This window comes from Carcharodon carcharias, chromosome 12 (assembly GCF_017639515.1).
Source record: "Carcharodon carcharias isolate sCarCar2 chromosome 12, sCarCar2.pri, whole genome shotgun sequence".
Classification (NCBI taxonomy): domain Eukaryota; kingdom Metazoa; phylum Chordata; class Chondrichthyes; order Lamniformes; family Lamnidae; genus Carcharodon; species Carcharodon carcharias.
Genome location: NC_054478.1, coordinates 80,751,646 through 80,769,372, shown reverse-complemented (window position 1 = coordinate 80,769,372; position 17,727 = coordinate 80,751,646). Strand labels below are relative to the sequence as shown.

At 44.6% G+C, this 17,727-nt stretch overlaps 1 protein-coding gene across 2 annotated transcripts in view; it reads right to left on the bottom strand.

Annotated features, from left to right (window-relative positions):
• Nucleotides 1-17,727, bottom strand: part of rapgef4a (Rap guanine nucleotide exchange factor 4a) — a 336,945-nt gene that overhangs the window by 39,314 nt on the left and 279,904 nt on the right. For both annotated transcript variants that reach the window (XM_041201514.1, XM_041201515.1), the window contains 2 exons: nucleotides 16,992-17,138; nucleotides 5,663-5,760 (listed from right to left, as the gene is read on the bottom strand). In XM_041201514.1, coding sequence (XP_041057448.1) covers nucleotides 5,663-5,760; nucleotides 16,992-17,138 — 245 coding nt within the window. The remainder of the gene's footprint in view (nucleotides 1-5,662; nucleotides 5,761-16,991; nucleotides 17,139-17,727) is intronic.

The following is a 17,727-nucleotide window of genomic DNA, read 5'->3' as shown; positions in this document are numbered from 1 at the left end:
AAAAAAAAATAAATCCAGGCCTTACATTCACCTTCCTTAGTAATATGAAGTAATCTTTTCACCTCTCAAAAGACTTTCCTTGTACTAGCCAAAAAGTTGGATGTGTTAACTTGCAGTGATGAATAAGTTTGGGACAATGAGAAAATCCAGCAGCTTTTGTGACCATTGTAGCTCACTAATTAAACTGTAGTAAATATGGTACCTTTAAGAATAATACTTAATGAAGATTACATGAACTGTAGTAACCAATAGGAGAGTAGCAGAGGCTACCTCAGCAGTGCAGAGATGGAGCTGCAGTTGAAAGCACACATATAGTTGCTGCTAAGTATATTGCAAATAACCTTAATGTTTCCACCCAAGAAGTGTCTGAAGATCAACTCTATCATTAATAAGAAAACTCAGACACTCTACAACAAACTGGTGACGAGGATAAAACAGGAATGAACGGAATAAATCAAATTAGGATGAAATCGGCACTGTACCTCATCCAGTGATTGTAAGCAGCAAGCTCTGTTAGAATTAAAGAAGTTATCTCCTCTCAAAATGCCACGATTTGGAAGAATTGATCCTTTTGAGCCAGCCACAGATGATTGCTCTCAATACATAGAGTGCCTCACATTCTTTTTTCAAGTGAACAAGATTACAGGGGAAGAGAAGAGGTGAGCGATCCTCAAATACTTGTGGGAGCAAAACCGATAGCTTGACTCGAAGTTTGACAGCATCCAGTGCTCAAGATTTGAAGAATTTCGATGAATTGGTGGAACTCGTGAAGGGTCACTTTCAACCCAAGCCCTCAGTCATGAAGCAGAGGTTCAGGTTTAATTCGCAAAAATGAGCCCTGGGTGAGACAATTGCATGCTACGTGGCAACTTTGAAGCACCTAATGGGACATTGTGAGTTCGGTACAACTCTGAATGACATATGGTGTGAAAGATGACACTATTCAGAAAAGATTATTATCTGAAGGAAATCTGGATTTCGAGAAGGCTCTGGAGATAGCGCTGGCCATGGAAAGCTCAGTAAGAGATTCACAAACAATACAGGGTATGCAAAATGACACCATCCTCCATACCGGGTGGGAAAACTCAACCAAAAGTGATGCAAAAAAGCTAGACTCCACCGGGAAGCGGGAAGCTAGCCAAAGACTAAAGAAAAATAACTTAGCAGCGACATTGAAAAATAATTTTAATAGAGGTGGAAACAATCAGTCTTTTAGCGATTGGCAATTTAAAAAAATTGAATGCTACTATTGTCATAAAAATGGACATATGAGGAGGCAATGCAAGGAAAGATTCAGGATTAATCAAGGACAGTCAGCATGGTTTTGTTAAGAGGAGGTCATGTCTGACCAATTTGATTGAATTTTTCGAAGAGGTGACCAGGTGTGTAGATGAGGGCAATGCATTTGACATTGTCTACTTGGACTTTAGCAAGGCTTTTGATAAGGTCGTGCATGGGAGACTGATAACAAAGGTAAGGACCCATGGGATCCAAGGCAATTTGGCAAATCGGATCCAGAATTGGCTGAGTGTCAGGAATCAGAGGGTGATGGTCGAGGGGTGTTTTTGTGACTGGATGCCTGTGTCCAGTGGGGTTCCACAGGGATTGATGTTGGGTCCCTTGCTGTTTGTGGTATATATAAACGATTTAGACTTGAATGTAGGAGGGTTGATCAGTAAGTTCACGGATGACACGAAAATTGGTAGAGTGGTAAATAGTGAGGAGGATAGCCTTAGATTACAGGAGGATATCGACTGGCTGGTCAGATGGGCTGATCAGTGGCAAATGGAATTTAATCTGATTAAGTGTGAGGTGATGCACTTGGACATGTCAAACAAGTTATGGGAATACACGATGAATGGTAGGCCCCTGGGAAGTACCGAGGATCAGAGGGACCTTGGTGTGCATGTCCACCGGCCCTTTAAGGTAGTGGGATAGGTAGATGAGATGTTTAAGAAGGCATATGGGATACTTGCCTTTATTAGCCGAGGCATAGAACACAAGAGCAGGGAGGTTATGCTGGAACTATATAAAACACTGGTTAGGCCACAGCTAGTGTATTGTGTGCAGTTCTGGAATCCGCATTATAGGAAGGATGTGAATGCACTAGAGAGAGGGCAGAGGAGATTTACCAGGGTATTGCCTGGGCTGGAGAGTTTTAGTTATGAGGAGAGGTTGGATGGACAGGGGTTATTTTCCAAGGAGCAGAGGAGATTGAGGGGGGACATGATTGAGGTGTATAAAATTATGAGGGGTATAGATAGGATAGACAGGAAGGAACTTTTCCCCTTGGTGGAAGGATCAATAACCAGGGGGCATAGATTTAAAGTAAGGGGCAGGAGGTTTAGCAGGGATATGAGGGAGAATTTTTTCACCCAGAGGGTGGTGGGAATCTGGAACTCATTGCTTGAAAGGGTGGTAGAGACAGAAACCCTCATAACATTTAAAAAGTATTTGGATGTGCTCTTGCAATGCCATGGCATACAAGGCTATGGGCCTAGAGCTGGAAAATGGGATTAGAATAGTTAGGTACTTGTTTGACTGGCGCAGACTCGATGGGCTGAAGGGCCTTTTTCTGTGCTGTAGACCTCTATGACTCTATTCAAGCAGGCTTGTAAACAAAAGAAGAAGCCCAATGAAATCTACAATGTAGAAGAGCCTGAAACAACAAATTCAGACATTTACTCATTGTTTAATCTTAAAGTTGTGAAGACAGCATCAATATTTGTCACAGTGAAAGTAAATGGCAAACCTGTTAGAATGGAAGTGGACATGGGAGCTTCCACTACAGTAATTGGGGAACATCCCTTCTGATATTTGAATAATGGTGAACATCAATTAAGTTTAGAAGAAATAGCTGCCAAATTAAAAACATATACGGGTGAAGACATTCAAGGCATAAGCAGAGTAACTATCCATTATGGAAGCCAATCGGCAAAGCTACCTTGATGGTGGGAGCAGGTTAAGGGCCAAGCCTCCTGGGGCAAAACTGGTTAAAGGAGATTAAGTTAGAATGAGCTGAAATTTTCCAGTTGAGAGCAAGTGGCTACCAGAGCTACTTAGAAAGCAAGCCACCATCTTCAAGGATCAACTGGGGAAAATCCAGGGCCTGCAGGCCAAGATTTATGTGGATCCGGAAGCATCCCCTCGCTTCATGAGGGTGAGACCAGTGCCATATGCCCTGCGAGAAAAAGTCGACATTGAACGAAACAAACTAGAGAAACTGGGTGTTATACAACCTGTTCAGTTCTCAGAATGGGCAGCACTCATAGTCCCCGTCCTTAAACCTGCCCAAAATGTCTAAATTTGTGGAGGCTACAAACTAACGGTTAATGAAGTAGCTAAGTTAGACTGGATAAGTCAGGACCCAGTCCTATCTCAAGTACGAGAACAAGTGCTACGTGGTTGGTCACAGCAGCCTGTATCTGATGAAATGAAACTGTACTTCAACAGGAGACACAAAATAACCAGTCAGGATGGTATCTTATTTTGGAGAGCATGAGTGATAGTTTCTCCAAAGGGAAGAGAGCCATTTTTAATTGAACTACACAGTGCCCATCCAGGAATTTCCCGAATGAAGACCACAGCACGCAGCTACCTATGGTGGCCTGGGATGGATGGCGAAATAGAAAGTTTAGAAAAGCACTGTGTGCAATGTCAGTAACTGCAAAAGTTGCCAGTGACAGCTCCATTACACCCAGAGTGGCCAGGTAGACCCTGGGTGCAGTTACACATTGTTCCCAGGAAAGGTCCAACATAGTCAATGTTTCTGCTCATTGTAGATGCCCATTCAAAAATGGTTGGGCATATATCAGGTGAAGTCACCAATGTCGGCCGCTGCAATTGCGAAGCTATGTCAGAGTTTTGCCTTTCACAGACTACCAGAAGTAATCATTTCCGATAACGGCATAGCATTTATGAGTGATGAGTTTCAACAGTTTATCAGCCTCAATGGTATCACTTGTGAAAACTGCACCGTATCACTCTTCCTCAAACGGACTGGCTGAAAAGGTGGTTCAAATGTTCAAGGCAGGCATGAAAAGGCTAACTGGCGATTCCTTGGCAACAAAGCTAGCATGCTTTCTTTTTTCATTACAGGACTACCCTTCATACAAGTACAAGTGTCACACCTGCGGAGTTATTGTTGAAACAGCGTCTCAGGACGAGGCTGAGCTTAATAATGCCAAATTTAGAGGGGAAGGTGGAAAGAAGTCAGGGAAGCCAGAAAACTAGAAATGACTGGCACAGTCGAGAGAGGAAATTTACAGTGGGAGAGCCGGTATAGGTGGAAAACTTCGGGAAAGGACCAAAGTGGTTACCAGGTGAAACAAATGCAATGACTGGACCTCTATCTTACCGCATGGAGGGGGGAAGGCTGGATCATCAGTAAACATGTGGACCATTTAAGGAAGAGAGTAGACTGATGGGGCCATAATTGGCTGGGTTGGATTTGTCCTGCTTTTTGTTTACAGGACATACCTGGACAATTTTCCATATTGCCAGGTAGATGCCAATGTTATAGCTGTACTGGAGCAGTTTGGCTAGGGGTGTGCCATATTCTGGAGCACATGCCTTCAGGACTTTTGTTGGAATATTGCCAAGGCCATAGCCTTTGCAGTATCCAGTGCCTTCAGCCATTTCTTGATATCATGCGGAGTGAATCAAATTGGCTGAAAACTGGCACCTGTGATACTGGGAACCTCTGGAGGAGGCCGAGATGGATCATCCACACAACATTTATGGCTGAAGATTGTTGTGAATGTTTCAGCCTTGTCTTTTGCACAGATGTGCTGGGCTCCTCCACCATTGAGCATGGGGATATTTGTGGAGCCTTCTCCTCCAGTGAGTTGTTTAATTGTCCACCACTATTTACGACTGGATGTGGCAGGACTGCAGAGGTTAGATCTGATCCATTGGTTGTGGAATCACTTAGCTCTATCACTTGCTGCTTACGCTGCTTGACATGCAAGTAATCCTGTGTTATAGCTTCACCAGGTTGACACCTCAATTTTAGGAATGCCAGGTGTTTTTCCTGGAATGCCCTCCTGTACCCTTCACTGAACCAGGAATGATTCCCCTGGCTTGGTGGTAATAGTAGAATGGGGATATGCCGGGCTATGAGCTTACAGATTGTGACTGAGTACAATTCTGCTGCTGCTGATGGCCCACAGTGCCTCAAGGTTGCCCAGTTGAGTAGCTAAATCTGTTCAAAATCTATCCCATTTAGCACGATGGTAGTGCCACAAAACATGATGGAGAGTATCCTCAATGTGAAGACGGGATTTTGTCTCCATCAGGACTGTACGGTGGTCACTCCTACCAATACTGTCATGGACAGATGCATCTGCGGCAGGCAGGTTGGTGAAGATGTGGTCAGGTACATTTTTCTCTCTTGTTGGTTCCCTCACCACCTGCCACAGACCCAGTCCAGCTGCTATGTTCTTTAGGACTCAGCCAGCTTGGTCAGTAGTGGAAGCCACTCTTGGTGATTGACACTGAAGTTCCTCACCAGAGCACACTCTGCAACCTTGTCACCCTCAGTGCTTCCTCCAAGTGGTATTCAACATGGAGGAATACTGATGTGCAAATACATTAAATAAAAATGTCAACCACATGCACCAAAATATGAAATAGCAGAAATATATAGGGAGGATTTACATACCAGAGAATCAAATTGTTCCCTTGGACAGACAAACAAGCGTCCATTTACATTTGGTATTGTAAAAACTGAAACTTCATTTGGCTTCAGCACCACTTTTTCTGAAATAAATGGGAAAAAATAAAAGTGAAATTCAGTGAATTCATTCCTAACTGCGTATTACAATCCTGCTTTGATTTAGAAATAGCCAGGTGCCACAGATATTGATGTTCTAACACATTTGCCGCAGACCTTTAGAATAAGGATCGATTGTTCTCAACTGCCTTATAGTATGTTGCTGCACTTTGTTACTCCCAACCTAGTGCAAGGTGGTAACAGAGAAAACAACTCCTCCATAAATTAGGTGAATGGGAAAGACAGACTAAAATTGATTGGATAAATTATCCAATCGGTATCATGCACTTCCTTGCAATCTGCTTGACAGCAGAATTGGCAGAGCCCTGACAAAAAGCTGCCTACCTGTCCTTTTGACTAAGTTGTATACCAATGAGGGGCCTAAGAGAGAGGCAAAAATAAATCCTTAAGGTGTGACAATATTGACAACTATTGAAAGGTGATTTGTATGAAGATTGCATCCCTATTAGCAACAGTATTATGTAATGCAAGGTTTTATATTAAGATTGTCACTTCTTTATAATACTCTGCCTAAAAGAATCACATCATTATTTAGTAGACTAGCTGAAAGTTTAATTACTGGACCATTCCCACCCCCAGTAACCCTTTAAGCACATGAGCAGCAATTGTGCATTAGATATATGGCAAAAGTAAACTGTTCCTTTTATTCAATAAATAAATAAGAACACATAAGAACACAAAAATTAGGAAGAGTAGGCCATTCGGCCTCTCGAGCCTGCTCCACCATTCTATAAAATCATGGTTAATCCGATTGTGGCCTCAACTCTACTTCCCTGTCAGCCCCTCATAACCCTTGACTCCTTTGTTGATCAAAAATATATCAAACTCAGCCTTGAACATATTCAATGACCCAACCTCCACTGCTTGCTGGAGAAGAGACTAACGAGCCTCAGAAAAAAATAACTCCCTTTATCTCAGTCTTAAATGGGAGACGCACAATTTTTAAACTGCCCCTTATTCTAGACTCCCCCACAAGGGGAAACATCGTCCCAGCATCCACCCTGTCAAGTCCCCTCAGGATCTTATATGTTTCAATAAGACCACCTCTCATTCTAACTACCAATGGGTATAAGCCCAACTAGTTCAACCTTTCCTCATAACATAACCCCTTCATCACAGGAATTAATCGCGTGAACCTTCTCCGAACTGCTTCTAATGCCGTTATATCCTAAGTAAGGAGGCCAACATTGTACACAGTACTCCAGATGTAGTCTCACTAAGGACTGTACAACTGCAGCAACACTTACCTACTTTTACATTCCATCCCCTTTGCAATAAACATCAACATTTAATTTGCCTTCCTAATCACTTGCTGTACCTGCATAGCAATACGTACGAGGACACCCAGATCCCTCTGTGCCTCAGGGTTCTGCAACCGTTCACTACTTAAATAATATACTGCTTTTCTATTCTTGCTGCCAAAGTGGACAAGTTTACATTTTCCCACGCTGCCAAATTTTTGCCCACTCACTTAACCTATCTAAATCTCTCAGTAGACTCTATGTCCCCTGTCCTCTCAGCAATTTATTTTCCTACTTATCTTTGTATCATTTGCAAATTTAGCAACCATACTTTCAGTCCCTCGGTCCCTTCATCCAAGTCATTGATATCGATTCTAAATTGTTGAGGCCCCAGCACTGACTCCTGTGACACTCCACTAGTAATAGCTTGCCAACTAGATGACCCATTTATCCCTACTCTCTGCTTCCTGTTCGTGAATCAATCATCTATCCATGCTAATATTTAATCTCTCTACACCATGAGCTTCATCATTACAAAATTTAACAGAACTGCCCTCAGATCAATTCAAATAAACATTATGACCTAGATGCCACCAGTCCAGAAAAGACAGTAAAACTTGAATTATACTCAAGAATTTTTATGGGAGTCAGTTTTACTTTTGCAACCAAAATACGATTAAGCGTAAGTTAATTTTTCAAAGAATCTGGGTCCTTAATCCAGTAGGATAACTGTTATTTAGTAGCTATTTGGATTTATCATCCAAGTAGCTCACATTTTCAGAGAACATCTAATTCATTAAAATGGAAAATATGCGTTTTACCTGCATGTGCTAGGAACTTAAACTGCATAGATGAAAAGTTTAAAAACTAACTAGGTCATACACGGTTTAGTTAAGTTAATTCCTATTATTCAATGAGAGTTCATCTCCATTAAGGCAACTGATCAATGTTTCCTTACTGTACGAAGCTAATGCTAACAGCAGAGACTTATCATCATTTTCAATTTTTGTGTCATTCACACTACAAGATTTTTTTTGTTGGGGAAAATGAAAAATTTATCAACCTGAAACATAATTCCCCTTACTAACCATGAAGGTCACCCAGTACTGATTTTGCTAAAGCAGCACTATTGGCCAGCTAAGAAACCAGATACAGAAAGAAAGAAAAATCAATTAAATGAGAAAAGCTCACTATTAGGTTCGGCAGAGACATCTGGAAATATAAAGATCAGATCATATTGAACAGAGTAAAAGAACTGTTTGGAGAAATGTCTTTGTGCACTGTGGCTTGCCATAGTACGTGACCTCTAATGTCACCTTTTGTAGTTAAGGGTTTACGGCAGTAGCCATTTTACCCTTCACATGGAACATGGTGTCAGGAGTCTGAAATTGAGTAGAGCTTCATAGCTGGAAGTGAGCCAGCTGCTGTAAGAAACAGCACAGAATAATTAAAACTTCAGTTTGCAACTTTGTACGGGACATTTATGGATGAGTGAATCAGTATGGCTTTGAATATTCCAGTAACTGCTTCTGTAGATTTGAAAGGGGATTCAAGACTGAATTAGAAATTCTTCCAGTCTCAGTGGCAGAATCATGAGATGGCCATAGAGTTAAACAAGAAACCTGAACAATAAGAGTAGCAATTCTAATATCAGTGCTGGGGAAACAGTGTTACAAGTTGTATTGCACCCAAGACCTCACTAAGGAGCAGAAAAAACAATCTTGTGAAATTTGAGGCTTTGAAGACTTATTTTGAGCCCCCTACTAATGTTATTTATGAACACTGCATGTTTAAAACGAGAACTCAAGAACAGGGAGAATATTGATCGGTATGTGACTGTATTGAAATGTCCAGCTGAATTTTGAGTTTGAGCAACTGAAGGATGATCTCAGAGATAGCTTGATTAGGGATCAGAAATCCCACCATGAGAGCATGTTTGCTGAGAGAAGAGAACCTTACTCTCAAGAAATCTTTTGACATGTGCTCGCAGGTGGTTAATTCATCAGATGAAGAGTATTGATGGGAGAACTGATGAGACCTTGCACTATGCCGAAAGGAAGTCCAGGTTTACCAAGCACAAGACAATGGAGAAAAGGAAGAACTATTTACAGAAGGGTCAGCAGAAAGATGAAAGCCCGAGTACCGGATGTCAATACTGCCGGAGGCATCACACAATAAAAAAAGGATGCCCAGCACGAGGAAAGTGGTGCTCTAACTGCAGGAAGCTGAGTCGCTTTGCACCCAAGTGTTATGCTGGAAAGAAGAAAAGCAATTCTTTAAAGATGGTTACTGGAGGGGTGTTAGAAGATGATTCTGATGAATCACTGTACACCCTAGAACAGATTTACACTGTCAAGTCTTGAGGCAAAAAATAGTTTGTGACTATTGGAATGATGCTGCGGAAGGAGAGCATTACGTTACTGTGAAGCGTCAGATAGACACAGGTGCAACGTGCAGCATCATGAGCTTTGCAGATCTTTGTGAATTTGCTCAAGATGGTGACCCAAAAATGAAGCCGAAGGTAAAGTTGAGGCCATTTGAAGGCATAATGCCTCCCCCAAGAGGACAAACTAAGCTGATTTCCAAAAACAACGGAAAGAAATAAGATCTTCAGTTCTAGATGGGAGGCACTAAGCAAAATCCCCTCATCTCAGCTGAAACAAGTCAAAAGCTAGGATTGGTAACCCTCCATGTACTAGATGAGATTTGCACTGTTTCGCATGGCACCAAGACATTGACTGCTGAACAGATCCTTACAAATTACAAAGACATTTTCACAAATCGTGGATGACTTCCTGGCGAGTATCATCTTGAAGTAGATGAGTGTGTGAGACCAGCTCAGCATCTTATGAAGAGATTTCTAGCTGCTCTCAAGTCCAGCCTAAAAAAGACAAGATAGAAGAGCTTGAAAATATGGGAATAATCAAAAAAGTGACAACTCCAACAGACTGGATTAGCAGCATGTTGGCAGTCAAAACAACTGGAAAGTTGAGCGTGTGCATAGATCCAGAGGGCCTCAATAAAGCTTTGAAGGGATCTCACAATCCCATTGAAGAAATTTTGCCACAACTTGCTAAGGCTTTACCATCCTCGATGTGAAAGATGGATACTGCTGAGTGAAGCTGAATGAAAGCAGCAGTTTCCTGGCTATGTTCTGGATGCCATCTGGGAGATACAGATGTTTGTGCATGCTATTTGGCATTTCCTCTGCTCTGGAAGAGTATCAAGTCAGACAGCATGAGATCGTCAATGATTTTCCAGGAGTGGAAGCAATTGTGGATGATCTGCTAGTCAATGGATGTGGCGATATGATGGAAGAAGCCATCGCAGGCCATGATCAGAATCTAGTGGGACTGCTAGAGAGAGCTCGTCAGATGAACCTGAAGCTGAACAAGTAAAAACAGCAACTGAAGATGACTAGAGTCAAGTTCATAGGTCATGTACTAACAGCAAAAGGACTTCGCCCTGATCCTGATAAGAGGCGGGCTATAGAAGAGAAGCAGCAACCAACTGATTCAATGATATGTAGGATTTGTGAACTACCTCGCCAAGTTCTTACCCAAGTTATCATTAGTGTGTGAATCTCTGTGCAAGTTCACTGCAAAGATGTTCAATGGTATTGGGGCACAGAACAAGAAGCAGTTCTCACTCATATCAAAAAACTAGTGACAACGTCAGTGCTGAGGTACGATGATGTCAATGATGAAGTCACTCTGCAGTGTGATGCCAGTGAAACATGACTTGGAGCAACCCTCATGCAGCAAGGACAACCAGTTGCATTTGCATCCATTAACACAAACTGAACAATGCACAGATTGATTGTATGTGTCTGGCTATTGTCTTTGCTTGTGAACATTTTAATCAGTATTTGGACTGGAGAGAGAAGGTGATTGTAGAGTCTGACCTCAACTACTTCAAAGCATCTTTCTCAAACCGCTTCTCTCTGCTCTGAAGCGTCTGCAAAAGGATGTTACTTTGTTTACAGAGATATTACTTGGAAGTGAAGTATAAGCAAAAGAAGCAAATGTAGATCCTGGACATGCTGTTGAGAGTCGCACTCCTTTTGAAGAAAGCTGCTGATGCTAGTACGGAGTGTGAAATCTTCCAGGTTCAACGCGAAACAACAGCACAACGTGCTCTGGAAGTCACCAACCCCGCAAAGACATTGAATCTAACAGCCAAGCATCTTGCTCAGATAAAGCAAGTTACCTAACAAGATGCAACTCTCCTGGTGGTGCAGGAAACAGTGATGAAAGGATGGCCTGAAACCATCAAGGACACACCTGTTGCAATAAGAGAGTATTGGGCAGACAGAGATGAAGTGATTGCCCAAGATGGCATCTTGTACAAAGGAACTAGAGTCATCATTCCTAAGGAGATGATAAAAGAGATGCTGAAGCACATCCATGCAAGCCATCAAGGAATCATTTAGCTGAAGACATGTGACTTTTCAGAAAAGGCAGTTTGCTCACAGCCCAAAGTGAATTTACAGCCATTTGAAAAAAACAGGTCACTCCCAAGAAAGTCTTCAAATATAATTCAATGTCCTTCCATTTTAAAAAAAAAAGTGCTTGGGGAAATGCAGCAGGATTTTCCCTTCGTCGGGTGGGATCAGTGGGTGGGTCCGGGAGCGTCCATGAAACGAACCGCTGCTGCCTGCGATCAGGCCTGACCACGATTTCAAGCTGGTGGCCCATTTAAGGCCTGCCCAGTGTGAAACGCGGCTCCGCACTGACCAGGAAGGACCAAGAGGGGACCTATTGGCTACCGGGTCTAATGGCGACCTGGCAGCTGGTTTAAAAGCAGCCCAGGCAGCCCCTGGAAGGCTGCCACGGAGGACTTCCCTTGAGCTGACACTATGGACCCGAATGCAGCTGGATACTGCATGCGGGAGGTCAGGTCGGGAGGATGCTCAGCCCCCTGCTTCTCTGATGAGTGCCTCGTCTTCCTCCTGGAGGAGGTGGCTGCCAGGAGGGACACCCTTGTTCCCAGGGATGGGAAGAGGAGGCCACCGCACCTCACTAAGAGGGCATGGGAGGAGGTGGCAGCGCTGGTTAGTAGCTGTGACGTGGTCTGGCGCTCCTGGTGCAGTGCCGGAAGCGATTCAATGACCCTGCTGCACTCAGGAAAGGTGAATACCATATTGGCATGGGACAGTGTGCAGATGTGCTAAGGTTTGGCTGTCCCCCCATGGATCTCAGGGGTGCCAGAGTCTGACCGTCAACTGTCAGTCACACCGGAGCTGGCAAAGGGGTTGAGCCCTGGATGCTTGGACTGGATGCCCAGCAGTTTGAGGGTCACGACTCAGATGTACCCTCCAGGTGCTCCTCAGCTAGGGTTGGCCAGGCTGCAGGTACAGAGTGGACTAATCAATGCTCCCCTGTTGTTTCAGGTGAAGATGGCCCACAACAATATAAAAAGGTCACAGGCCAGGGGAGGCCCCACTGGCTTTCTAATCCTCTCAAGATACAAGCAAAATAGCCTGGAGCTTGAGAGCCAGCACACCCCACGTGCAACTGGGAGTAGAGAGGTGGAGGTGCCAGGTGAAGGTAAGAGAAATGAGACTTTTGGCTTCTGCGACCATTCTAATGTAGTGTCTTCATTGATATAAGCCTCAAACCTAGAGTCCCCATTGATCATTGGAAGATGAGGGCACTGTGATGCAGATCTCTGTTGTCTCAATAGGGTGCCTGTCTTGCACAGTGACAGCGTGATGACTTTAACTAATGACATGTCCTTCTTCTCCCTTTTAGGTTCACCAGCAGTCATTCAACCTCCTGACTTCGAAGGGCCACCCCTGACACTGGAGAGCCATCGGGCATCATTTGCACCTGCATCACACCTGCTCTCTGAAGCAGGCACCAGCACTTCAGTGGGCATTAGATCGAAGGCTAGTATCTCCGTGCATATTGATGTGGGCACTTCACACTCACTTGAGGTACAGGCGGAGGCTGAGGGTGCCCAGGGAGCCGGCAGTTGGAGGGCTGCTGGGGAGAAGGATGATGCTCAGTCGAAGGCAGATGATGAGCCTCTGGAGCCATCCATTAGGCAGCAGATGCTGGATGTCCAGCAGGATGTGTGGGAGGCTCTGATGGAGATCCATGAGTGTATATGTGCCATGGTCTCTGTGATGGAGGAGTCCATGCAGAGCATAAACACTGTGTTGACCATCATGGCCAAGCACATTGCCTCCTCCATTGAGAGAGTGGCGACTCTCATGGAGAAGCAGCCAAAAGGAACAGAATGTGGGGTTGCAATCAGACCTGCAAGCCCTCACACATGCACTGACCTCAGGTGGTCAGTGTCAATGTGGGAGATGGGTGAGGCACCCAGTATCCCAGCTAGGTGCCTGTCCATCAATGGTGTGCAGGGAGGTCTACAGCAACCTCACGTTGGCGCACAAGCTGCCTGTCGTCTCTGCGGGCTCCTCTCAGGGCGCTCTGGATGATGGCAGCAGCACCTCTGCCCCTCTCCCAGTGACCGTGGCATCTGATGAGGCTGCGGCGACTTGGGAGATGCCAGCTGTGGCACTGGCTGCTCCCTCCCAGATGGGGCCAGCACAGGCTCCACTGGTCAAAGGACGACCGCCAAGGTCATCGAAGCCAATAAGACAACAGAGTCAGCAGACTGTCTCCAATGCCGGTGCCAGCGAGGGGGAGCACCTAGGTATAGCATCGCAAACGTAAGTTAAAGGCATCATGAGTACAAGAGGGACATGTCACAGGTGATTTTATGCTCATTTTTATTTATGTTATGTATGCGAGTCTGATGTTGAATGCCAGAAACGTTTCTGTTACTGAACTGTCAGAATGATATAAATTGTGTTTTTGTCGTCATGGCCCGAGTATGCTTCACCTTTTTATTTCATTGGTGTGGCGTATGCCAGTATGTAATGCTGGACACAGGTGGCTCTGAACTTTATTGCACAGGCACCGAATGCTCTTTGGATTCAAATGAAGGGGTCCTTTCAGACATCTGGGTTGGAGGAGGCAACCCCGGCATACGTTTGAAGCTGATCTTTGGTAGCCTAGCTGAAGGAGCGTTGGATCAAGGTGTCCCTGCCTCCCTGCAGCTGAGGTCTGGCTCCATGCCCTCAACATTCTCCTCACTGTGCTCCTCTTCTGACTCAATGCTGGACTCATCATCTGTGGCCTGTGGAGCTGTGTCAAGATCCTCTTCCTCTAGTGCGCCCCCAACCCCCCCCACCCTTCCCAATGCCAGATCATGGAGAACACAGCATCCAACCACCATCAGTGACACCCACGCTGGGGGAGGATTGTAGTGCTCTCCCTGAATGGTCCAGGCATCAAAAGCACACCTTGAGAAGACCAATAGTCCTCTCTACCACCTCAAGGGCGGCAGTAGAGTATTGAAACGCTTCTCTGCCTCTGTTCTTGGGTGACTGAGAGGCGTCATGAGCCACCCCTGCACTGGATAGCCCTGGTCACCCAGCAGCCATCCATCCAGTCAAGCCGGAGCACTGAAGAGCCTCGGCACCTGGGACTGTCCCAGGATGTACGCATCATGGGAGCTGCCTGGGTGCCGTGCAGAGACTTGCAGAATCTGCTCCTATTGTCACACACTATCTGCACGTTCATAGGGTGGAAGCCCTGCCTGTTGATGAAGGCACCCGGCTGACCAGCTGGCACCCTGATGGCCACATGTGTGCAGTCAATTGCACCCTGGACGCGGGGAGCCCAGCAATCGCTGCAAAGCCTCTGGCTCGCTCAGCCTGGCTGGCCTCGTCCATACAGTAAAGAATAAAGGTCAATACCTGCCTGAACAGAGCTTTTGTCACCAGCTTGATGCAACTGTGGACAGCTGATTGGGAGACTCCACACAGATGCCCTCACTGACCCCTGGAAAGAGCCAGAAGCATAGAAGTTGAGGGCCACTGTGACCTTCAGAACCACTGGCATGGGGTGTCCACCCACACAGTTGGAGCTGATCTCAGGCCCAATTATTTGACAAATGAAGGTCATGCTATCCCTTGAGAGGTGCAGCCTCCTTTGGCATTGCACCTCAGATTTGTTGATGTAGCTGCATCACTGCCTGTAAACCCTGGCAGCAGGATAGTGGCTTCTTCTGCGGCCCCTTCCGCCTTGGACTTCCTGCTGGCCCTGCGACCCTTGTGCCTGCACCTCTCCTCCCACAGGTCCCTCCCCTGGAAGCTGCATTGGGACACCTGGCCTCCTCTCTCTTCTGCCCTCTCTTCCTCAGAGGAGGAGGTGCCTCTAGTGGATACCACAATTCCCATTACTAGGGTAAGGGAAGGCTGTCTGATACCTGGAAGGGTCCACACGATCTGAATCTTCTGGGGGTCTGGCAGACAGCAATGAGTCCTGAAATGAGGCCTGGAAATGCTAAGAATGAAGCCCCAAACCGAGACGAAGCTGCCAAATACCGATAAGCAACCGGCTGCAAACTATCTCCAAAACTGCTCATTGCTTACACCGGCAATGCTGCTGACCATTTTTATCCCACCCTTGGATGGATGAGGTTTGTGAAAATGAGGGCTGGCTGTTTGCCCGTTTTGCCAGTGTGACAAGCAGAAAATCGTATGGTCAAGGAAAAATCAGTCAATTGAACTATTAAGGGCCTTAAGTTGCCGTTTAATTAATGGCGGGTGCTGCTCTGGCACCCACGCACGCCCACCGAGCGGAAGATCGCGCGAGTGTGCAATGACATCGGGACGCTCAGCTAACATCATCACACAATATTTTACTCCTGATTGAGTCGGGTGCACACCTGCCCGCAGTATGATAAGTTCTGCCCGTGTATTCATAACGGTACACGGTAAAGTGAACGACCAGATGTACTGTTGCAACGCAGAGACATATGTGCAACCAGAGAAGCTGCTCCTTCACCACAGACAACTGATGAGGAAGATTCGATTTCCCCCAACTAATCAAAGAATGGAACGACCATCAGTCCCAGAGGTCAACTGTTTGCCAACAAACACAACAGATCAGCAGCAACAATTACCACAGCAGCAATACTCACCACAGCAATGACATTCCCTGGAGAGGCAATGTCAACCGAGGAAGCAGCAGACACCCAACAAAACAGCCAACAACAATCCACACGTGTACCATTAGAAGACCTGAATGCTTTAAAGATTGTGTGTGCAATGCGTGTGAGGAGACAGATGAAAATGGGAGATTAGAATGGACAGCTTTCTGTTCAAGCATGATGACTTTCTTTATAAACCGTGTATATGGGTAACTTACAACTACAAATAATAGTACATGCAATTTTTTTTAATGGAAAAGGGGATATTTGCAGAAATGTTTGTACACTGGCTTGCGATAGTCATGTGACCTCTGATGTCATCTTTTGTAGATAAGGGTTTAAGGCTGTAGCCATTTTAACCATCATGTGGAACAAGACAACGTCTGCAAATCAGCAAATCCTTGAAACTAAAGCTAAAGAGAAATAGATCAACAAATATATACTGTAGGGAGGAAAACGTACACAAAAGTAAGAAACATGCAACAGTACAAAATACAAAAGACCTGCAGAGGAAAAAGAAAGTTTCCCCTGTGGTAGACTTTCAACTTACCAACCAGGTGTAAAACTGAATTAATAGAATTGGTTTCTATAGAGTGCATCCAATTAGTAACATCAGTTTTACACTCAGGCTGCAGTTGACAATCCAGCTCCATCCTTGTAGAACCGTACATGGCATGCATGTGTGGTGGGGAGGGGTGGTGGATGTGCATGTGCGTGAGAGTGAGAATGTTTCTGCTAGGCTGAAGGGAACACAAAAAAAAGAATGTGATCATTAAAAGTTAACATTTTTTTAGGTAAAGCTAAACCAGAATTTTATTGAAGTAAATGTTAAATTCCTTGCTTGATACAACAGAATGTAGAATGATCAGCATTTCATTTATATTTTTATATCATCAAAACAAATACAATTAGAAAGCTTTTAAAAGTGAGATAACAATGTGTACCTCCAGCTGAGCTCATTCTCACAAGAACTAGGTCTTCCGTTGATCCAAGCTTGTCTTTTACAGCACTGATGACCTCCTTTACTGAAGCTGCCACAAGGACTCGGATTGTGGTGTAAGTATGATCAATGCAGTAAACCTTAAAGAGAACTAGAAAGAAAATGTACAAAAGCTTTGTGTGATTGTGAAGAACATGTCAACCTAACAGCTCAAAACCCAATTTTCTTTTGTCTAGAAAGATCTGCGTTTTTGATGCAGATTATTCAAAGGATCAACATGGCAATCACTGTAGTTCATTAAATTTGAAAAAAAATTACTTCACCACTTTATTTGCTCTTTGTACCCTTCCGCTTTTGCAGCAGTGACTATGCTGGGGTATGTTTTCTCTGATACTTCGCATATTTTCTGCGCAAGTCCCAACAAAAGTACCACAGGCTATTTGACCATCCATTGAATCACCGCCAAACATGTTCACATTCTCTCTGTGGCACATTTCCAGCACAGAGCCCTGGATATCTGGATTGGGAAGTTTAGCAAAATTCTTCCCTCTCCAGGCAGGGGACATTGAAGCTATCATTCTAACATTGAGCTGGTTGAGAAACAATCCAAAACAATTCTGAGATCTTATTGGCCTCTAAGGTTCATCGTATTTTGACCCATTGAGCCATTTGAGAGCGAGTATAACAAAAAAAATTATGTAAAAGCCAAAAAATGCAAATAAAAACTAATCTCCAAGCAT